Raw genomic sequence first — 23,797 nt, 5'->3', positions numbered from 1 at the left:
TTCGTAAGCAGCAGCAGTGAGGTATAAGATTCTAACCAAGGGAAGGGGCCAAGAGGGTGGAGTTTTCAAGCTGGATGACAGTTGAATACTTCTCCTGAGGGCTTAGATCTTGTGAAGTAGTCTACACAAATATCTGTAAAGATCTGAGTGATACCCTCAGACTTCCTGGTGTGAAGAAAGAGTCGGTGACATGAATGAAATATTGAGGCTCTCTCTACACATCCAATATGCCTCAGAAGAAAATTGAAGATCAACTGGAAAGCTTTTTAGATCCTTGGATGTGACCTACAGAGGCTTGAATTCCACAGGAGTTGACTCAAGCCAAGATACAGGAAGGATATACTGGCTGGGGTCACAACAACACGCTAACCCACACAGTCTGGACTGTTGTTGAAACATGGGTTGCCATGTTGTCTGGACACAGCACTTTTTTTGCAAGATGAGTTATTGTGTTGTCTGAACATTTTCCATGGGATTGCTCATCAACCATGAAGTTTGGCTTGTTAACTACCCTGAACAACCAACAAAAAGCCATGGGTTTTCAGGGTGGCTTGTTCAAGAAAAAGAAATCACACTGCATGGTTAACAAGCCAGCCTGCAGAAAATGTGCTGCATTCAGACTTGTTCTGAGCTTTCTTCCATTGCACTGCTGCTGTCATCCCTGCTCTTTCACTGCTCTGTTACAGAGTTCAGGCATGCTGGCTTTCTGTATATATGTAGTTTGTATTTTTATTGGCATCACCCTGGCACCTTGGCTAAAGAATCCATTTTGTTCCAGAAAAGGAAGCAGATCCAGAGGTTGTTAGGAACAAGAAGAGAGAACCTGATGGCTGAGAGGGGTCAGAATCTAATTGTCGATGATTTCCTCTATTAACTTGTTTAAAAGGAGTTGCTCCCATGGAACTGCAGATAGCTCACCTGGTATATAGCTCCTTGCCATTTTCATAGCACTTCTTTCCACTCCTTTATTTATTTGACTTGTACCTTGCCTTTCTACCAAAAATGGCACTCATGGTGGTTTACAAACGTGAATACAATCTGATGGAACTATAATAAAATACATCAGATACAATAAAACAATTTTAAAGAAACAAATATAACAGTGTAAAAACAGCCTGAAACTCAACAGACCCACTGACACACCAAAGGCCCATTTGAACAAAAGCAGTCTTTTCCTGCAGCAGAAGGACAGCAGGGAGAGAGCAGACCTAGGGCTCATCTACACCAAGCAGGATATTCCACTATGAAAGCATTATATAAAACGCAGGAGCCACACTACTGATTTATAGCAGTATTGAAGTGCACTGCAGGATCTACACTACTGCTTTCTAGTGGTACTCAGAGTGCACTGACAACTGTTGGGGGCCTTGACACATCTACACCAAGCAGGATATAACACTATGAAAGCGGTATGAAAGCGGTATATGGTATGTGTCAATGGGCCCCAACAGTTGTCAATGTACTACAATACCGCTATAAAGCAGCGAGTTCCAGAGCCAGGGAGCAGCCACCCAGAAGGCCCTCTTTCCCATTGCCACATTTGGCAAATGTTACCTTCCCCTTCCCTGTCTTTTTCTATCTCTATGTTAGGACTATTAGAATTAGTATACTGGTCCATGTACTAGGAGGATTGGTATATTAACCAAGACATTTTCCCCTTTTGTAACATGTGTTTATAGGTATATGTTAAAACAAAAGACTCTACTCTCTGAATACAATTTGTTGGTTGAGTGATTTTTCCTCACTTTAAAAAAGCGATTCCCTACTTTATTGAAATAGAATGCATAAATCTGCTGTATGCGTGCTACACATCTAGAAAATCTCCAGTGTAATTCCTGACACATGTACACATGCAAGTTCATGTATGCATGTGAATGAAGATGTATAGTAACAGCCCAAACTCTGTGTGATATATCAGGAAGCCAGTCATACTCTAGCTGGCAGTGCCTAGGAGTGATTGAGTCAACCGCCTGACCATCTCTGTGCTCCGGAATTCGACTACGGCATCTACCAGAGCATCAAACATACCAGCAAGAAAATCTTAGGATCCACCAGCCTTCAAGGTGAACCAACTTAACTGGTCTTCCAAGTCCTTCAAAGAGTTGAGGAACTCATACAAGGCTAAACCTCACCTAGTAATTGACCTGTCTATGACAAGGGACACCTCCCACAAGGGTATCACTAACATCCTGTTCAGGCAAAGAACATCAGTTCATTTCTGTGCTCTGCCTCATGTGCCAAGCAGGAAACACCCTGGAACAGCCCCCTGGCTGCCATGAATTCCTAAACCACCCATAAGCAGGGGATCACAGCATGGATATTGAAGTGAGGAGGACCTTAACATCAGGTCTGATGCAACATCTGCCAGCTCAGGCAGGACACCCATGATGACGCCGTGTGGGCCAATCTGTCCTATGTTCCCCAACACCAGGAACGGACACATCTTGAATATTATTTCACTAGAAACCTGCTCTGTGGGCCACATAGTGAGTCCCTTTGCAATAATGAGCTTATATTTCCAGGCTATTCAATCATCTGGTATAGAATAAAGAGAAACTCCAGACTTAAATATATTAAGTTAAATGCAATTTTTTACACCACTATCCATTCCAAAGGTAGTCATTTCCAGGGAACAAATTATTTACCTTATTCCCTCAGGTTTCAACAAATTTGCTGCACTTCCCTTTATCTTTAACTTAATGTTTCGTCTCATAAAATACTTTTATTAGAGTGGGCATTATGGAATCACTTTTGCATTTAACATACAAGGAAATTTAGAATTATGCACAACCAGAGTTCAGTTTGGTGGTAAAATACTTGGCCACAGAATACCCATTACTGAAAAGCCCCCAACCTCAGAATGAATAGTTTAAAAGCTAAGAACTCACTCCCATTAAAGCCAATGGGGATTTGCCAATTAGTTCAGAGAGAGCATTATTACACAGTAAAACTGCAGGGCCACAGAGTTCAATGCGGCTTAAGAGCATGAAGCGTGCTACCATTCAACAAGAAGAGGGACAGGGGAAGTATTATCAAGAAAGCAGATTCTTCCTCAGTCCTGACCAAAACTACTATACTGTTTTCCTTCCAAATTATAAAATATTGGGCAGTAGCCTATATTGCCGCTGCACATCCACTATTCCTGTAGAGCCACAGAAACAGATAGAGTAACAAAAGCTAGTGGTTCCAGAAATAAGCTTCTGTGAGCTCCACTAACCTGCCCCGTTCTAGAAGACACACTGCTGCTCGCTTTTGGTTGTTTCAGGAACCACTAGCTCCTGCTGTGCTAGTGGTCCGTCCCACAAACATAGGGGCAGCATAGGATACTGCCCATTGTCTTCCTGAAAGTCCTCCTGCTACCCTTATTCCACCCCTTTGTTTTTGCTTCTTTGCTTTCTCTTCCATCCTGCCTCAGAGTAGTGGGGCAGAAAACTGAAAAGATAGGAAAAAACAAAAAAACAAAGGGGTGGAATAAATGCATCCTCCTCCCCACCGCAACACACCTGACAAGTGCAGAAACAGAAAAGAAAAGAGCCAGAAACTATACAAGAACCTCAGACCAGAAAATGGAAGTCATTTTTTTATTGATCTGACACTCCTATTCCCCAAATGTTGTTTGGTGGTCAGTTCTATACCTACAGCCCTTTCACAACAGAGGAGGGATGATCACACTGGTTCCCTGCTTCCGCTATCGGCCCTAATGGGGCACATGTCACTGATGTTTCCTGCAAATAAAGGAGAGCCGTTGCGGGACAACCTGTGGCCGGTGAAGGGGGCTACAGCCCCATCTTCTTCACCATCATAACATCCTTAGGAGAAGGAGGAGTTATACATGCAACAAAGGAAAGCTGCTTTCAGTGCTTTCTGGACCAAAACGGAGCTGGCTTTTTCCTTAAAAGTAATTCTCTCCCCATTGACAGGAAAACTTTGTACTTGTGCAGTTATTTACTGGAAAATATGTACAAATTAAAGATGGCCTGGATTTACTTTCAGCATAGCTCTCAATCTGTCTTCAAATCAACCAATCAATCAATTTATTGATTCCATCAACAGTTCTCACTGTTATTGGCTTATGCGTCAATTCTTCAACAGTTCATAACAAAAACTAAATAAAAATGCCAAAAGCAATTCTTAAAAAAAGTAAATCTAGATCATTTATACAGTCATGATTTGCTCGTTTTAAAAGACAGAATTCTAGATCCTTTGAATGAGGCATCTCAGTGAGCTAGTATCAACAGGAGTAATTAACCCATGTAGCCCCAATAATTAACTAAATGCTCTTGTTGTAGGAACCTGCTCAGCTGCAATTTGCCTAAAAAGGATGACAGCTTAGACCTGCATCAAGTCAGAACTGATAAACCTTCTCAAACATTAATTCATCTCTTTAGTGACTCAGGCCCATTGTTCCCCCATTCACACAAATAGAGCATACAACCTTAATCAAAAGCCAAGTTTATAAGTTCTCCCCTGACTTAGGATCCAGGAGGGTTCCAAAACAAGTTGCCCTTAAATGGCATCTTCCATCCCTTGCCCTTAAATGGCATCTTCTACATCCATTCATTAAACTGAACGGATGTAGATGAATATGTAATGTAATGTAGATGGATGTAGAGAATATGTAATTTGGACATTTTTCAAAACGCCACTGCTACCACTAATTCACAGTATTCATGCCTTTCTGTTTCTAAACCAAAGAACACAGGTTTCGTACCCTCTGATGTCAGAAGGCAGATTTTTTTAAACAGATGTTAACTGCATAGAGAGCTAGGGCCTTGCTAGACCTGCCGGGATAAGCCGTCAGGGAGGCGAGGCGACGGCGCGCTAACATTAACGGGACTGCGGAAGCCCTGAAGCATCAGCCTTTTTTTTTTTTTTTTTGTTAAAGGGGCCACATGCGGCCCGAAGGCTAGCATGGGATCCAAGAGAGAAACTCAAGGAGCTTTTCCTCAAGGACCCACCACAGCTCCAGGGACATTAGACCAGTTTGATTCCCACCCCCAGCAGACTTTTCTTCCCTTAGGCTCCTAAGCCAGAGGTTCAGATGGATCCACACTGTGCCCTTTAGAGATTTTAGACTGATATGGAACCGGAACCTGTAAGAGGACTTATGGCTCTACCATGCCATTTGTTACTGGTGAGTTTTAATGTAAGGGCTCTTCCAGCTCTGACTGACTGCAGGAAGCAGCACCAGTCATTTTAAGGAGTGACAAGGAGAGATCTGGCAACTGGATCTCTAGAGGTTGGGCTTACTGGTGCCAAAACATTCACTCAGTGCGCCAGGCACCCGAGTGAGGAAGTGCTCTGAGCAATCAGTAGGGCTTTCTTTTCTGTGCACAATTATTGTTATTATTAATATGTCAACTGCTTAGAGACTTTTTATATTCAGCGGTATATAAGTATTCTTAATAAATAAAATAATGAGTGAATAAATAAATAAATGTAATTTATATTTTACATTACAATTTATATTCTATATATGCACAGAAATAAATAAATATATAACTTTATTTCATTGCCATCAAAAATGGCACTGAAGGAGGCTGTTGACAAAGCTGCTGGCCAGTGCCTTTCTTATATGTGTCTTACCAAACTATACTAGACTAAGTGTCCAGAAGGGAGAGAGTACGGATGGGTTGAAAAATCCAGGGCCTGAGAGCTCGCCCAACAGAATGTGCCCAGCAGATTTTCACACCAATGGTCCCTTGCAGCACTGGTCCTGTCAGACTGGGGGGGGGGGGGGATGTGCAATTTCCCCAGACTTTGCACATTAGAGTGGAAGGGAAAAACCCTTCTCCTCCCCTGCGCCCATCAGGGGGAAAAAACTTCTCCATCAGGACCTGAAGTATTAAGAGGCCCTTTTAGGCACTGATGGGGGTGGGGTGGGTGGAGCGTGTTTTTCAGACCTCCAGAAAGTGCACAGATTCCTCCAGTCACGCCATTAGCACCTAGGAGAACTGGGCAGAACTGGGCAGCCAATGATACAGTCATGTTATTGCTTCACCAAAAGCCATAACTGGGACGTGGTTCAGTGGTACAGCACATTCTTTGCATGCGAAAGGCCTCAGGTTCGATCCCCAGCATCTCCAGGCAAATGTTCCATTCCTGGGCAAGGTCCTTGAGCGGGTGGTTGCGGGCCAGCTCCAGACACTCTTGGATGAGACTGATTATCTGGATCCATTTCAGTCGGGTTTCAGGCCTGGTTTTGGCACGGAAACAGCCTTGGTCGCCCTGTATAATGACCTATGTCGGGAGAAAGACAGGGGGAGTGTGACTCTGTTGATTCTCCTTGATCTCTCAGCAGCTTTCGATACCATCGACCATGGTATCCTTCTGGAACGTCTGGCTGAGTTGGGAGTGGGAAGTACTGCATTGCCGTGGTTCCACTCCTACTTGGCTGGTCAGCTCCAGAAGGTGGTGCTTGGGGAACATTACTCAGTCCCATGGATTCTCCAGTATGGGGTTCCGCAGGGGTCAGTCTTGTCCCCCACGCTGTTTAACATGTACATGAAATCGTTGGGTGAAGTCATCTGGAGATTTGGAGTGCGTTGTCATCAGTATGCTGATGACACGCAGCTCTACTTCTCCTTTTCATCTTCATCAGGTGAGGCTGTGGCTGCGACAATGGACTGGATGAGGGCTAATAAACTTAAACTCAATCCAGACAAGACTGAGATGCTGCTGGTGAGTGGTTCTTCTGGCCGGATGGTGGGTGTTCAACTTGTTCTGGATGGGGTTACACTCCCCCTCAAGGAGCATGTTCGTTGCTTGGGGGTTCTCCTAGAACCATCTCTGTCACTTGAGGCCCAGGTGGCCTCGATGGCATGGAGTGCCTTCTACCAACTCTGTTTGGTGGCCCAGCTACGCCCCTATCTGGACAGGGATAACCTAGCTTCAATCGTCAATGCTCTGGTAACCTCCAAATTAGATTACTGCAATGCCTGCTACATGGGGCAGCCTTTGAAGATGGTTCGGAAGCTGCAGCTTGTGCAAAATGCAACGGCCAGATTGATAACTGGAACCAGAAGGTTCAAACATATAAAACCGATTCTGGCCCGCTTGCATGGGCTGACTATATGTTTCCAAGCCCAATTCAAGGTGCTGGTTTTAACCTATAAAGCCTTACATGGCTTGGGACCACAATACCTCCCAACATGAACCTACCCGTACACTGTGCTCAACATCTAAGGTCCTCCTCCGAGTGCCTACTTTGAGGGAAGCTCAGAGGATGGCAACAAGGGAGAGGGCCTTTTCAGTGGTGCCCCCCGCAACTGTGGAATGATCTCCCCGATGAGGCTCGCCTGGCGCCAACATTGTTATCTTTTCGGTGCCAGGCCAAGACCTTTCTCTTCTCCCAGGCATTTAACAGCATTTAACAACATATGCTAAGTTTGTTTGTTTTTTAATGGACCCTGTAATGGATGTCAGGGTCCACCTGACAACTCTGCAAGGCAGGCTCCTGGACCAAATGTCCTGAACTCCCAGGCAACCCACCTCCCTAGCCTTGTCCACAACCGGGATGAGCCAGATGTTCAGGGAATAACACACAGACACACATTTAGGGACCAAAGCAAATTTATTGTACTCACTAAAATTAACACGTAAGGCCTTGGTCAGTAAAAGCCTCTTAAAAAAGGAAAGGGGGAAAAGGGGAAGGGAGATGAGGAAAAGGGAAGTGAGGAAAGAAGGTGAGGAAAAGCTCTAGCAATTAGCCATTACCCCAATAAACAATCATATGTCTCCACACCCAGCCGAAGCAACGGCTGGCCTTCTCCAGAATACCCACACACGTTAAAACATAAAAAACCTTTCTAACTCCGGGCAACCCCCTCCTGGTTGCCTCGGACCTGATCTTCCCAGTTGACATACGCACGCACCACCAAGGAAGATGCAGGGTCTTCTTCATGGGGCTTTTTATCTCTTTGTTGGACCCCCTGCCCCATAACCCTCACTAACCTTCCCGGGCTTTTGCCTACCCCTTCCCACAGGGGCTAGGCCCACCTCTTTTTCCCACAGCTCAATCTCATTTGTTTTTCCACCGCCCTGATAATCTCCAGGTGCTAGTGGGAGGCAGATTGGCTCAAGGCAGGGATGACCTTGGCCGGCAGCCACCAGCCCTCTTCCTCCCCACCCAAGCCTGGCACAGCAGATTTGAACAGTAAAAGCATACAAAGAGGGCAGATTTCATAATCACATAGCAACAGCTTAGAGGCACAACTTTGCACCCCTATCCTTCACAGCCCCCAAAACTGTTGTTGTTTAAAATGGATACTGTTTTATTCTGTTGTTTTTATATATTTTTGATGGTTTTAAATTTTGTATGCTTTTTTTTAAATGGCCACTGTTTTTAACTTTTGTAAACCGCCCAGAGAGCTTCGGCTATGGGGTGGTATATAAATTTAATAAATAAATTGAATGAATAATAAATAAGGAAAAAACTGTCTGAAACCCTGGAAAGCTGCTGCCTGTCAGTGTCAATAATACTGGGCTAGATGATCCAGTGGTCTGACTCAGTGTAAGGCAACTTCTTATGTTCTTAGGTTCCACTTACAACATATCCAGTGGTTACCATATCATTGCAAAGCTGCCAGAAGAGCTTGAGCAAGCACTTGCAATTTAATATTGATCATTTCAATACCTGCAGAACACCAGATTCTCATCATGCCATCTTGATTATGTGAACAAGTCCTCAAACCAGGTGCCATGAAAAGCCTCCTAAGGTCTTAAGTGTCTGCCTTGTTAGTAATCAGACTTTGCGGTGACTCTAAAACAAATTCTGCTATACAAGATGTGGGGTTTTGCACAGAAATGAAAATGAGTCTCTCTGGATGGATTCAGGCTCATTTCTCTTGGTGCTAAGCTCACCCCAGGCAAAACTTACTACAACTGATATTGCTCACACATTCTCGTGAAGACTTCTCCTGGAGGAGTCAGTGTGTAAACAGAAGCTTTATATGACCAATCTTGCAATAGTTACAATCAAAAATCAACAGTCATACACATCCACCTTAACTGTCAACCCTTCCTATAATATTGCCAATACCCATTTAAAGTAGTTGAAGAAATCACATACACTTACAAACATTAAATGAAGTATTAAGAGACGTGTGGTTTTGGAAAAGAACCAAACATATCCTAAAAGCTGAACACAGGGGGGGGGGGAAGAAAACGATCCCTGTCTATGGACACCCAATCTATACTCCCGTTTTGCAAACATGGCAAATCCAAAAACCCAGAACTATCTATTACTTTTTATATCTCATGTGACAGTAAACTGCAGCACTTCAGTTTGAACAGAAACTGGGCTGGGGTATGCACGTTAGTACTTTAAATAAACGAGTCCCCAATTAAGAAATATTCAGCAGGAAATGTTGTCTTTGAAAGCTCTCATTCCTTCCCACCATTTGAGGCAAAAGCCACTGTTTCAAAAAAACCTTTGTGTCATGATCTCAGCATGACCACTTTTGTGAGCCATCCACAAAAGCTCTTACACATTTAGGAAATAGCGTCTTAAATCACACACTTTCTATTGAATGTTAGTACTCCACAGTAGTAATAGTAGTACCCAAACAAAAAAACACTAGGTCATTTTACCTATGTGTTAAGGGTTTGCTTTACACATAAAGGGTTCATATAAAAACAGGAGTTTTATGAACTTCCATCTGTGGTATGCATCCAATAGTGGTGAAATTAGCTTAACAAGCAGCCTCAAATCACACTTCGATCTCTTTATTACAAACTGAAGATTTGACAACATTTGTAATGGATGCTATATTCCCTTTTTTTTAACACTTTGTACCAAACTACAGCGTTACTCTTTTTGCTGTTTTAAAGTAAGGTTGCATTATTCCATGCTGTGTAATCAGTAGTAAAGCCTTGGGATGCCTTACTGTTGTTCATCTATTGAAATCTGTTTCATTTTAACAAAGCCTTTTCATATTAACACTCTACCCAGCTGATATGCAAAACACCTTTGTTATTTAAAGTGCCACATTAAAAACTGTGTTTTCAACAAACTCAAAATCCTGGTGTGATCCAAGCACAACAAAAAGGAGCACTTACTGCCATTGCCGTCAGAATCCTCACTGCTGCTGGGAAGTCGACCTCGTTTCATGATCTTCCAGGGGAACAGCAGGCAGCCTGTGAAGCGATACAACAGAAGTTAACCCACAACAACAGCCATCGAATTCTGTATCAAAGATCATTCCAGGACCAAGCATTCACAAATGAAAGCAAGTGGCATTAAGTAGAATGAATATAAGCAATAAATATCCTGGAGATGTTTCATTGGGAACTTAGGGTGGACACTTAGGGTGGACACAAAGGAGATCTGAGGATAATTGACTGCATCCTCAAGCCACGTACATCCCAAAGTTGTGGTACACAGATTTCTTGTATGCCTGTGATATTAGCCATTTTAAAGCAACTGCAACAGCGCCAGAATTTTGCCTCTATGCTGCCTGTAAATATTTATATTGTCCAACATGATTCTGAAAAGGGTTACGGCTGTGGGAGGTATCAGAACAACAAAGAACAATTAAGTTCATATTACATATCTAGAGATGTAAAATTTCTTGAAATTTTGAAGCCATGGAAAAAACCAGGGTTTTTTCCCCAGTATCCCCCCCCCCAAGGGAAAACAGAAGTTTGGGGGGAAATTGGAAAAAAAATGCAATATTAGCATTTTTTACCAATTGAAAGTCACTTTGTTACTTTAGGAACATAAAATGTAATTATTCACAAGTTGGTCTGGCATAAAAATATCACATTTGGTATATTAAAAGTACAGTGTATTCATACAATTATTACAAATTGAATTTACTTTAAAAAAAAAAATCTGGTAACAAATGGAGCTACAAGCTCCTGAACAGTAACGAACACCTTTTGAGATTTAAAAACACACCAAAAGATAGCAAAATATTCCTCATTAGTAGTATTTAATTTATTGCATTTATATCCCACCTTTTTCCTCCAAGATACCCAAGGTGATGTACATAATGCTCCTCCTCTCCATTTTATCCTCACAACAACAACCTTGTGAGGTAGGTTGTGCTGAAAGTCTGTGATTGGCCCAAAGTCACCCAGTGAGCTATCTGGGTTCGAGTGGAGACTGGAACCCAGATCTCCTGACTCCCAGTCTAACATTCTAACCTGTTCCTAAATCCTTTGGTCATTGTAATTCAGGATTTGTTAAAATGTCAGAAGCAATCAAGACGAGTGGCAAAATCACGTCCGCATACATATTATCTTACAGCCACACTTTGTATCTTATTCTGACAGCTGCTAGGAATTCCAGGTACCAATCTTCACATGAAATAGCCAAGAAGGAGACAGATAGAGATTTGTAAGACCAAAGCATGGTCAATTTACAAAAGAAGGAAAAAAGCACACAAGGACACAACCCTGCAGTGAGAAAAGTTTTGTTATCAATTTCTCATTTCAACATCTAGAATATGGCTATTTTCAACACACTTGGTAGAATGTCCTATCTATGAACAGACCTTCAGCACTAGGAATGGTGATTGCTAAAATTCTGTCTAAGTTGCCTGGGGTGAGAATAGCTCTCTGCATACCCATTTTATAAATATTTGGTTATCAGTAAGTTTGATGAGGGCACTTTAGCAACTTCTTCTTGACAATTGCTGAGAACATCAGAATCTATGTTGGCTTAGTGGCCTGGCCTTAGACTTATCATTTTCTAAAAGACAGTTGAAAAGCTAATAGAATCAGATTGTGACAAGTCTCAAACTGGGCCTGCGCCGAAGCATTCGTAAGGGTAGTTTAAATGACAAAAATCCACTAAATCTGTCCAATGTGTGCTGACATCAGCACGCTCAAAATGTCTATGAGACTAAGCCCTTTGAGGTGAAAAACTGTTCATCCTAACAGGTCCCTCTGGCAGAACTGATGCTGCACAGCATTACTCTTGGTTACAAAATAAGAATCGCCAGTGAAGATCCAACAGCTCGAAGGCCAGGAAGAAAAAAAGAGAGCTAAGAAAGCGGAAACAACGTGACACAGCAAGTGAAGCAAAGCATGTTTGGCGTGAATTAAAGTGACAAGTACTCTAGGACATGCATCAAATCTCATGAGGCTTAGTTTGCCATGTTTGAGTCCCAGTGACAATGAGGGTTGGCCAAGCTATTAGCAGCAAAATCCCAAGGCATGCCTTCCAGGTGCAGTTTCAAGAATCAGCTGCCAAGATGATTTGCTTCTAGTTTGGTGCACAGACACTGAACTCATTAGATTCTCATACAAGTGGCAACTTCTAATAAGGTGCTCCACTGGCTTGTACAAAACAGATACACAGCCAAGTGACATATAGAAAATATGCCTGCATGTAATAAATTAGTTGAAAAAAGAGAAACAGGCTTAGATACAAAAGTAAGACAGACGCAGGATGAATAATATTCCAACACACACATAAAATGCATGCACTGGGGTATGCAACTTTTTTGGGCCATGGACACATCGGACAATTTGAGAAACTGTCCTTGGCACCACTACAAAATGGCTGCCACGGGAGGCATGGCAAATGACAAGTAACATTCCCAAAAGACTTGTATAAAAATTGTATAAAAATCTATTTATTTATTTATTTATTGCCCAATAGCCGAAGCTCTCTGGGAGGTTTACAAAAATTAAAATCATCAAATAAATCTAAACAATGCCTTACCCAACCTGTGATATTCAAAGGCTATAACTCAATGGCAGAGAGCATTTCCAAAAGGTTCCAGGTTCTTTCCCTGGCATCTCTGGGTAGGACTGGAAAACACTCTTCTCTGAAATCCTGAAAAGTTGCTGCCAGTCAGTGAAGACAATCCTGGGTTAAGCAAACCAATGGTCTGACTTGGTGTAAGGCAACTTCCTAAATGCAAGCCCAAAAACTCCTTCCTTCTTTATCATCCATTGCACATGTGCAAACACATCCCATATTAGCCTTAATGGTTTTAGTTTCAATCAAGTAAAGCACTGTGTTATTCCTGCAACCTGTTATACCTGCCTGAGATATCTATAGAATGATTTCTGTTTAAAGGTCAGGTTTTAGAAATGCATTGCCCTACCATGGTCGCAAGGTTTGCCATGGATCACTGATGACAGTTTCCCATTATAAATTTCTTTGCTTGCGAGTTTGACATTGTTAACTTTGTACCTTAAATCTACAGCTAAGTTAGCACTATTGTTTTGTTTCCAAAGGATTAGATGCTAACGAGAAAAAGACAAAAATTATCAAAAATGTCATTCGCAAAGGAGGTGGGTATGAATAAGCAGACCACTAAATGTCAAGTCCCTCTTGTGTTTTTTTTTTAAAACCTCCTCTACCTATAGAAAGTTAGCATGAAGTGGTGCAATGCTAAGGCTATACACCACACAGTATTTCTGAGTATATAGTTTAGCTCCCACACAGCACTCTGAAAATGTCAGACATTGTAGAAATGTGAAGTATTACTTCAGATTTGATAATACACTCTTCAAGAATTTTGGGTGCTTTTGCTGAGCCATTAATCATGACTTGGAGACAATATCAATTCGGATATGCATGTTAGTTAATTTACAAACTAAACAAGTGATCAAATGATATCACTCGTAATAACATCTCCACATTATTATAGATGTCAATTGTTAAAATTGCCAGGCTCATATCTGTACCTTTCACGATCACATAAGGCATATTAAGAAATACTATTTCAGTTCCTTCCCTGGTGTTCCACTTGTCCTCAGGATTGCCAAATTTAAAGCATTTTAATTTTAAAGAATTTAAAAATAAGTCTGCTATCTAACTAAGCCTGAAAACCTATATACACCTGGGAGTAAGCTCATCTGAATGACTCTTAGTAGGCATGTAAAAGATTGCTCTCTATATTAGGCCCTTTCTACACCTACAGCCCTTTCGCAATGGAGGAAGGGTGGTTACGACTTTTCCTACTTCCACGATCGGCATTCATGGGACGCACGCGAATCAAGTTTCCCACAATGACAGGAGTGCCATTGTGGAAGCACGTGTGCCCTGTTACTGCAGTTCCGCATGTGTATTGGTAGAAGTGGGAGGGGCTAGGCAGATGGGTACGGGGGCACAGGATTCTTCCCCCCCCCCCATTATTCGTGAGGGATAAATCAGCGAGGATTTTACCAAGCAAAACTATTAGAATTTGTGGGTGTCAATAAATCAGGTAGATAAGAATGACTTTCAGAGAACTGCTTAGACCAAGGGCCAAATTCAGTTTCAAAAATGCTCCCTCAGAGGCTGCATTCTGGTGGTGGATGGGGCCAAAGACAAAAGTGGTGGAACCAAAAGTAACTGGGCTTTAGAAAAGGCATTTCAACCTTTACAACAGGGGAAGGGGACTGCACAAAAGACCAAACAACCAGTGGTAGGGGGAAAGGGAGTGGGGCCACCTAGGTAACACCAGACAGCTAAATTGAGACACCAGGTTTGGCCCACAGGCTTGATGTTCAACACCCAGTCCTAAACTCTCAAATCAAGTTGCAGTCACTCTGGCTCTCAGGCATTTTCCAGATGCCTCTTACATTGCATTCCTAAATAGTAGCAATGAGAAAGGTGATGGGCCTGTTCAGACAGCATGCTAAGCCATGGTTAGGCCACTAAGCCTTTTGCAGCAAATGGTTAGTGGGCATGTTTAAAACACGATTATGTACCCACCATGGTTAAGAATGGTTCACACAAAACACTAACCCATAATGACCCTGCTTAGACAATACGATAAACCACAGTGGCTAAGCATTTGGAGCCAAACATTATGACTTAGCATGTCAATTCCTTTTATTACAGTCAACAGACCAATAAAACATATAAAATACATAGTAAATATTTAAAATACATGAAATTAAAACAAATTATGATTACATGAGCCTCCTTAAAATTCTGTGCTAGAAGCAAAAGAAAGTCCTGCCACCATAACAGATCTAGTAAGGATTGCATGATTAAGAAATTTAGCAACTTGTTCAGTGGTATGCTTATCTTGACCCTGTAAAAGGACCGACATAAGGGTCACGGACGATCGTCCAGGTAATCTTTGCGTGAAAGGGTGGATAAGGGCTTTTCTTGCCTCCTGATAGAAGCTGCAGTTGAATAATACGTGGGAGATAGATTCCACCTCCTCGTTGTTACAGGGGCAGCATCTATCTGATAGTGGGACTTTCCCAAATCTGCCCTCCATTACCCTAGAAGGCATAGCATTAAGCCTTGCTAGGGAAAATGCTTTCTCGTTTTTTTTTCTCCAGGGGTGGGCAATACATTCCAGCCGCCACTCAGGTCTATAAAGCAAAAGTGGTGTCCCAATTTCTATTTGGTGCCCCGATATGGCTTTCTCTTTATAAGAACTCACTGGAAGGTGTCCAATCTTCCTTTCTAAGGCTAATATTTGGAGTCCCAAGATGTGTTGCTAGTGCAGTCTTAAATCTTGAAGTTGGGTTGAGTACCCTAAAATGTATAGGGTGGATACATACACTCTATTTCTGGCTGCGTTGCAATTTAAGCCCTGTTCCTAATTCGCTCACCTCCATGGTCTGGACGGACTCTTATAAATCTCCATGGGTGAAAGCAGTTCAGTTAAAACTCACCACCATAGGGCTCTCCCAAGACCATCTGTTATCCCTGGACCTGGATAGCGCCAAAAGGATCATTAAGCAGAGACTCCTGGATATTGATTCTCAGGAACTACAGCAAGCTGCACGGGGCCCATGTTCCCCATATGCCTTGGGGCTACGGGATCACAACCAAAATAGTGTACCTCTGTATTTAAGCTGGTTATCTATACCCAAATACAGAAGGACTTAGCATGTCGTGTGAACCATTCCTAACCATGGTGGCTACATAACTATGGTCTCAACAGGGTCAGTGTCTTTTTTGCAACAAACCAACTGTTTAAAAAAGTAAGGTACAGAGAAGGGTATTCATGGCCAATTTTCTGAAAGGATATGGTTATTCTAAGTGTGTTTTCAGGGGAGCACAATCTTTTTCAGACAATCATTACTGTCCTAGGACATGCTGCAATTAGTGAAGTGGGGGTATTTGCCTCCTGACAGAGACTGAGATGTAAGTACTGTACATCATAGAACAAAAGGGAGGAACTATAGGTCAGTGAAAGAACAAAAGCTTTGCATGCAAAATGTCCCAGGTTCAATACCTGGCATCTCCAAAGCTTCTTTCCATTTTTTTTCATTTGGTAGGGGCTACCTAGTCTCCACTAAACAGAAATGTAGGGATTGCCATGTAAAATTATACCTACCCCAAAATAAAAATAAATCCAATCTTTTTCCCTTCCTCAGGATATGAATATACAGGCAATATTGCTACACACTAGCATAGCCTGATATAGGTTAAACAGCAGCATGTGTTGAAAGTGGCTACCATTATTATTTTAATGGCTGAAGAGAAACAGATTTTTATATGGACATTAAATGTGCATCCCCAGGTCAAAGCTTTTACAACCTGTGTTTCCTTCCCGAGTACTTTTAATGACTTCCATAAACCCCTGGGTAAACAGGATTTATAATTCCAGTTCTGACAGATCATTAACTATAACGGTGTTAACGGGTGCCTCTATAATAAACCACACAGGACCACTACAGAGACAGCACAGGGAGAATGCAAATGTATACCCTGAAGTAAGACTGAGATATTAGCTTTTCTCCAAAATAGCCCATGAACTGAAGAAATATCAGCTATATCAAGACTTAATTAGCACATCTATGCTAGAGATCATTTCAAACATTTTGATATATGTGGTAAGAAGTGCATCATCTACTTTTGAGCTGTTACACACCTAAAACCACTGAGTAATGTACACACAAGTGCCCTTCAGTTATACCCACTTGACCTCAGTAGATCTTTTCCAATTTTGCACCAGTGTAGAATATGTATCTATTAAAAAGCTAACTGAGCATTATTCTGCACCTATTTAAGAGTGCCATCTGATGCATGTTTAGACAGAAAAAGGACTACAACTCCCAGCATGCTAGCTGGGGCATGCTGGAGGTCGTAGTCTTTTTTTTTCTCCAAACATGCATAGGATTGCAGCCTAAACCATCATGAAGGGGACAATCAACTTACTTCAGTTTTAGAACCTGTCAAAAATTCTAGCAGCGAAGAACTGGACCACGTATGTCTAGCTTAATCTACCTCTTACCCATCAGATTTATTTGGTGTCTTACGCATGGAGGGAGCTGTCACCTGAATCCATTTTAGTAGGAAATAGCAACATGATGTAGCAGCAACAAACACTGAGAGGGTGCTGAATTTTGCTATGTAATAGTTCTGTACTCTGGGAATGAAACCAGAGAAGCTGGAAGGGAAATCTGCAGCTGTGAGGGAGAGGGTTTTTTATTTTATTTTAAACCATATGTGTTAATAACTCAGAAGAGCTGGACTGGAATCTGCAGCTGGAGGAAAAATCCTGTCACTAAAAAGCACACCTCTTGCTGTGCAGTGTAATATCCCACGGAGTAGATCTTCTTGAAAAAGGACATATTTTAGTATATAAAACTACTTTAAATGGAGAGCAGACCTACAACTGTTTGACTTCACTCCTTTTGAAAATGCCCACTCTCTCTTAAATAGTGGGTATTTTCAAAAGGAGTGAAGTCAAACTGCAGTTAGGCCATGGGGAAAGTACAGACAGATTTTATTATAATTGTATTACCATAACAGGCCACACATTCCAGTACACATCTATGAGCACTAAGCCAAACAGACTCCAGCAGCGATGATTCTGTTGCAGATCGTGGTAATGGTTTCTATTGTGACAACCAATCTATTTCATTCAAAGTTGTATTTATTGTGTATCAAGATGGTATCCCTTTAGGTGATGGAAATAAATCCAAAAATTCAACAGAAAGCTGCCCATTCCTAGGGATTATACAAACTGTATTTAAACTTGTTAATATTGGTGGTGAGAAAGCTACGGATAGATAAAGAGAGTCACACACTCAAGATCACACCCTTTAATCCTGCTGATCAGTCTATACCAACTAATGGTTATATATCCACAGCCTTAAATCCTAACTTCATCCAAAATCGCACTCTGAAAGGGTAGAGGTGGAGGGGAATCTGACCCTTTAACTACTCTACTTTTGAGTATATTCAGTTGGTTAAAGAGTTATGGAGGTTAAATCACCCCTGACAAGAGATACTGAGTATGCATCCTAAGATTATTCATGGACCGTTCCTTACTCTGCTCTGCAGATACCCATTTCAGTGGCAATACATCAGAGTAAACAACCTGTGAATACAGTCTCCCCTTTCCTTCCCCCCCCCCCGCTGAGGTCCTAGCAGATGTTTTTAAAAATATTAGCCTGTCATGAAAATTCCAAGAAATCCTAGATGGCTATCTTTTTAAATATGGTCTATTTGTTCCCATGATTTATTTCCTTAAAATGATTTATTTCCATCAGGCCTCTAGCCCTGATTGAGTTGGAAAGTTCCCATTCGAGAAAGGAAGGCGATTGGCTTTCAAGCTGTGTGTTTAGCTTCCTTTCCCCCACGATGAGGGGGTTATCCCGTCGCGGGGTTTAAAAAGCCTGTTCGTTTCCCCTGGATCATCCGTTCCTGTCTTCAGCACCGTGGTCTGCGACGGCAACAGCTGCTCAGGTGTTCGGCAGTCCTGGTCTCCTGAATACGCCCACCGGTTTTCCTAATCCAGACAAGGCAGCAGTCAGTTGTCGACCGCTTTTGCAATCTAATCACCCGGGGATTGCAAGCTCCAAAAGGCAGCAGACACGACCGCGATTCGGGGGGTGCGGGTGGGGGGGATAATGCTAGAAGAATAACATCTCTCCCCCACCCCCGATCGGAAGTCAGAGGGCGGCCAAAGACCTAAGCCTGGGGGGGGGGGCGAGGATGGCACCTTCCCGTGCACCAGCCCAATCCGAGCCGCACCGCCGCTGCTCGCCTCTCCATTTGAAACTGACCAGCCTTCCGCGTCGCATCCTCCAGCCTCGCTCCTTCCGCTCCGCCCCCTCCTCCCGGCTTCACCAATCCGCTCAGCCCCGGCTGCAAATCAAACTTGGTGCTCCCGGCGCAGCTCCCTCTCGCTCTCTCCCAAATCCACCTCTCGTCGCTCGAAGCGAGCGAGCGAGCCATGCAGCCTGCCTTCCTCATCGCCTGCTTCCCTCCCCCCTGATCTCCATGTTGTAATGTCTGGGGAGGGAAGGAGGATTGAGCAGCACCCGCGAGCCTTGGAGGAGCTGCTGGCCCTCCTCCCCAACCCACCGCCCCGCCCGTCCGCCTCTCTCCTCCCACTCCTCGACAGTTCTGGAAACTGTATCACCTCTTGTCACAGGAAACCATCCAGCAGGCGGTTGCAAACAAACAAACGCCCTCTGGCCCCCACCCGCGGGAGAGAAGAGGGGAACACACACACACACACACAAACGGAGCCAATCCCTACCACAAAGGGTGCACGAGAGGAAGGGGTGGGGGGGAGAGACGAACAGGCTCCTACAGCATCTTGCAAAGATTGAAGATGGGAAGTGACAAAACCTAAGGAGATGGGCAAGCAGGAAAGCAGCGTTGTGGCGGCTTTGTCTCAATTTCGGCACGGGGGCTTGATCTCCTCGGCTAGATTCTCCTCCCCCTCCTGCTGCTGGAGGCGGGGGAACAGAGCACGGACCGTTAGGTGGCAATGATGCGGTTATTTCAAAACACCACCACCTACACCCATTTTTCCCAAAAAAAATTGCCTTGATGCGGAGATGGGGAACAGATCTACACATTCCCCCCCCCACACACACACACCGATCCTATCCTTACTTCCGCCCCTGCAAGCACCGGGTGTGTATACTTTGCCACCTCCTCCCCTTCTCCTATTATTTTATCTGCGTTAAGAACACCGATGGGATTTTTAAACGGCCACCTCCGGTACACCCGAGCGCACCTTCCGACGTTCCTCGTATGAACTATTTATTACATAACGGGCTCACCCACCCTCAGTTTTTGCCCGCGGTGGGGGAGGGGGGCGCAGCGGAAAGCCGCCACCGCTCTCCTCAAAAGACAAACTGGCATCTCCATGCGGCTATTGCTACAGAAGGGAATTGGGGGCAGAGATCCTGACCTCCCCCGGTGGAAGAGCGCTTTAAAAAGTTTGCACTGCGAGTGCTTGCGGCTGCACAGCAACCGTGCATATATTGAAGCTTCCCGGTGCAAAGGGAGGCGGGAGGGGAAAGGTTGCGCTGAAAGAATGGAGAAGTTCGGGCGCCCTTTGCTGGCGCCGTGCACCTGCCTGCCCGCCTGCTTGCCCGGGCTTCGTAGCCTCCAAACGCAGCCCAGCAGAAAGCCCCGCCTCCAGGCCGGGGAGGGGGAGCCAACGCATGTAGCAAATGAGGCTGTTCTGAAGGGATTCGAATCCCAGGGCAACATTCCACATTCCATCCTTTCCCCGCATTAATCATCCACGCCAGCAGCAGCAGCGTTGAGCACCGAGAGAATCTGCTGCCACCCAGCAGAACAGCAGTCGAACAACAAGCCCCGCCGCTAATACACCACACACCCCTTGTTTCCATGATATCCATACGCTCACACTTCCCTAACACGTGCACTTTCCAAGGGTCGTTACAACTTGCTCCTCCGATAGGGGGGAAGAACGTTCACTCAGACTCCACCGGCGGCCGTGGTTTTGTTTCTTTTTACGGAACCAGGTCCCCTCCCTCCACCAACACCACCCCCCACAAAAAAACAACCGCCCCTCTGGAGCCACATACACAATGCCCCCGCTCCATCAAGTTCACGATCACGCCTGAAAAATAAGACTTCTTCTACACAACCGACCGTTCAGTGCTTTCCGTACGAACGAGAAGAGGAACCTTCATTTGTGGAGGGAAGGGTGCCTTTTATTGGCGGGGGGGGCCTGTTTGCCCCCTTTCCCTCCGTACACACCCTGCCCTTGAATTAATGCAACGGGGATTTTGAACATGTGGGTGACACGGCGACAGATCCTGGTTCCCTGGCCGCCCCTCCCCCTTCCCTTTCTAGAGATCTCTCTAAAAAGGACCTGCGCTCTGCCATTACCATCTGTCTCCCAAGTTGTTACAATGCTTTTCACTTTCCGAGTGGGGCTGATCTATCATCCAGCATGGATGCGCTTTAGGGTAGCCCGCCCTCACCCACCCACCTTACCGACAAAGAAAACTATGGCAAAAGTCTTACGGGTGCACCACAAAATAGCACTTCAAGGCTGGCGGAAAAACAAAACAACAATCCCCCAAACCCCACTCCGCAACTGGGTTCATTCATTTAGTTCACCTTTAAACGCTCCTGGTTTGCCCAAAGCAAAGTCTGCAGCAACATAAAATGCAGCCAGCTCTCAACTCCCCTCCCCCCCCAATTCGGATCAGCTCTCAAAAAGCTCCAAAATAATCGCCTATTTTTCTCCTCCCCCTTGCCCCCACCCCGTCCCTCCCCAGCAATGTACAAGTTGCTTATGGGATAGCAAAGCTGCAACTCAACTGCCTCCCCCTTTTTGCTCCCTATCAAGAAGCAAATCTTTTGGCGCCATATTAATGACGTACTATATTATTTCCACTAGGCAGCGACCTTCGGCATTAAATTGCTCTCTAGCTGCTTCTGGAGAACTCCAAAGCTAAGCAACCCAAAAAAAAAAAAAAAGCACCACACATCAAATATGGCTGTGCAAGGCGGCTCGTTCTGCGGCGACGGGCGGAGAGGACAGCGTAAGGAGCTGCCTGGGCACAGTTACCTGCTGCTGTTGCTGCTGTGATGGTTGCCAGTGAGGCTGGAGTTTCTCTGCGCGAAGGGGTCTGTGCTGCCTCATGAGTTCAGACAAGCACTGGAGAGTGGGAGCAGATTGTGGCTCCCTTCGCACACACCACACTCACACATATACAGAGAGAGAGAGGGAGAGAGAGAGACTCACTCTGACTGACGTTTTTACTTGTTATGGAGGAAGGACTCTGTGAATCAAACTCATTTCTGGGTCACTGCTGCCACAGGGGGGAGCTACTTTAATCCCCTGCCAAAACTAGAAGCGGGGGGGGGGGGAGAGAGAGAGAGAAGAGAGAAACAGGGTGGGGAGGCGGAGGCAAGGAGAGAAAGAGAGAGAGAGAGAGAGAGAGACTACTGCACTTGGAAACTGTCTGCTTTAACTCTTTGCGCCCTGCTTAGCTGAAGATGTCATGCTCCATTTACACTGGCAGGGAGGAGACTCCCTCGGTTCCGGAGATTTGCGTCGAGGGACCTGCCTTCTTGGAAAGGAAGGATCGTTTCACGCAAGGACAGCACCCGAGGAAGGGGGCTGGGTTTGAAGACAGATCTCACGCCTTCCGAAATTGTCGCTGGCTGGCTGGCACCTGGGCAGATGGCGTGCTCGCTTTTTAAAGGACACGTCATTGCCTTGCAAAACAAAACCATATATATATATGGAAAGGAAAACAACAGACACAAAAGTAGTAATCGAGAATCAAGAGGCAGATCATAGGCTTGGGGAAATCATTTCTCTGCTTGGGGTGTACTATGAATAGGATGATACTTTTCAAATGTTTGGATGGGGACGGCCCTGGGGTGGGGCAGGGGGCTAGTTTTGAACTAGATGACACCCAGTCTTCCCTATAATTTCATAATTATTTATATATACACGGAAGTCTTGGCTTCCCCTTTATTTTAGAAAGCAATGTAAATTTTGTAAATTATGTTGATTTGTACCCTACCCAGTCACAAGAAGGCATATCTGTGTGGGGCCTTGTAGAAGGTGCTCAGTTAGCACACCAGGGAGGCCCCAAAATAATCAAAGCACATGGTGCTGATCTCTGCCTGTCCAATGTGAAGAATTATGTTGTGAGGAATGGTAAGGTCAACCCTTGAAACCATGTGGCAGGGTGGTTTTGCACTCAAGCTCTGAACCAGCACTGCAGGAAAGCACCTCTGTGACACCAAATGCACCTTTGTGCTTCTCTTGCGCTGCATGCACCTGGAATACTGTTGGTGGAAGAGAGCCATTTTTCCAACATGTACATTCTAGCTAATTACAAACACTAGAAATGCAAAAACTTATTTAAGAGAACAAATGTTTCCATATTTCATTTACTTTCCCAGCAACATTGTGAGGTTATTTCCATTTTACAGTTGGGGAACTGAGAATGAAGTCCTTCCAGAAGAGGTTTTTATTGTGCCATCACTCTCATTCATGGAATTTTATGAGGTGGGCCTGACGTCTTTCACTCATAATCCTCCTATGTTTTTCCACCACTTCTTCCATCTTTTTTCTTGCTGCAGAAAATCCATTAATTGACAAAAGACAGTAAAGGTCTTCCCATTCTCATGAAAAGCCTTCCATACAGCCTTCCCATACTCACGAAAAGCCCTCTGCTTAGAGCTATCTTTAGCTCAGTGGTACAGCTCATGTTTTGCACACAAAAGGTCACAGGTTCAAACCTTATCATCCTCCAGGTAGGAAAAAGCAGGGGGGAAACGAACTGCTGCCAGTCAGTTTTGGCAATACTGGCCTAGATAGACCAGTAGACCATAGACTCAGCATATGTTCCTATGCAAACCCTGGAGGTGCTTCCAGAAAAGGCTTTATTTTGCAATCACACTACTTCATCCCGCCACTTCTCCCATCTTTTTTCTAATGTCCCCCAAAAAACTGTTAAGGAAGAAAAGACAAAATAGTTGCACAATGCTGTTTGATTGTTAATACTAGATGCCCTTTGTATGGAAGTCCTGTTCAAATTAATCAATGAAACATGATCTCTCCCCCACCCCATACCCTACCATCCCATTTTCCTATCTGTGAAAGTAATTTGGTTATTTTAGATACGATAGATTGGA

General features: G+C 44.1%; 1 protein-coding gene across 3 annotated transcripts in view; it reads right to left on the bottom strand.

The window, feature by feature from the left end:
- The window catches only part of JADE1 (jade family PHD finger 1), a 75,195-nt gene extending 53,171 nt beyond the window's left edge, over positions 1-22,024 (bottom strand). Inside the window, exons 1-2 of one of the 3 annotated variants that reach the window (XM_063136211.1) lie at positions 21,906-22,024; positions 10,060-10,137 (exon numbers count right to left, since the gene is read on the bottom strand). In XM_063136211.1, coding sequence (XP_062992281.1) covers positions 10,060-10,111 — 52 coding nt within the window. In that variant the 5' untranslated portion in view covers positions 10,112-10,137; positions 21,906-22,024. The other 2 variants (XM_063136212.1, XM_063136213.1) reach the window with 2 other exon arrangements.
- Between the last annotated feature and the right edge of the window lie 1,773 nt (positions 22,025-23,797).

The sequence above is a fragment of the Elgaria multicarinata genome, chromosome 10, assembly GCF_023053635.1.
Source record: "Elgaria multicarinata webbii isolate HBS135686 ecotype San Diego chromosome 10, rElgMul1.1.pri, whole genome shotgun sequence".
Lineage (NCBI taxonomy): Eukaryota > Metazoa > Chordata > Lepidosauria > Squamata > Anguidae > Elgaria > Elgaria multicarinata.
The sequence above is the reverse complement of the archived record's forward strand: the minus strand, read 5'-3'. Positions and strand labels throughout refer to the sequence as shown.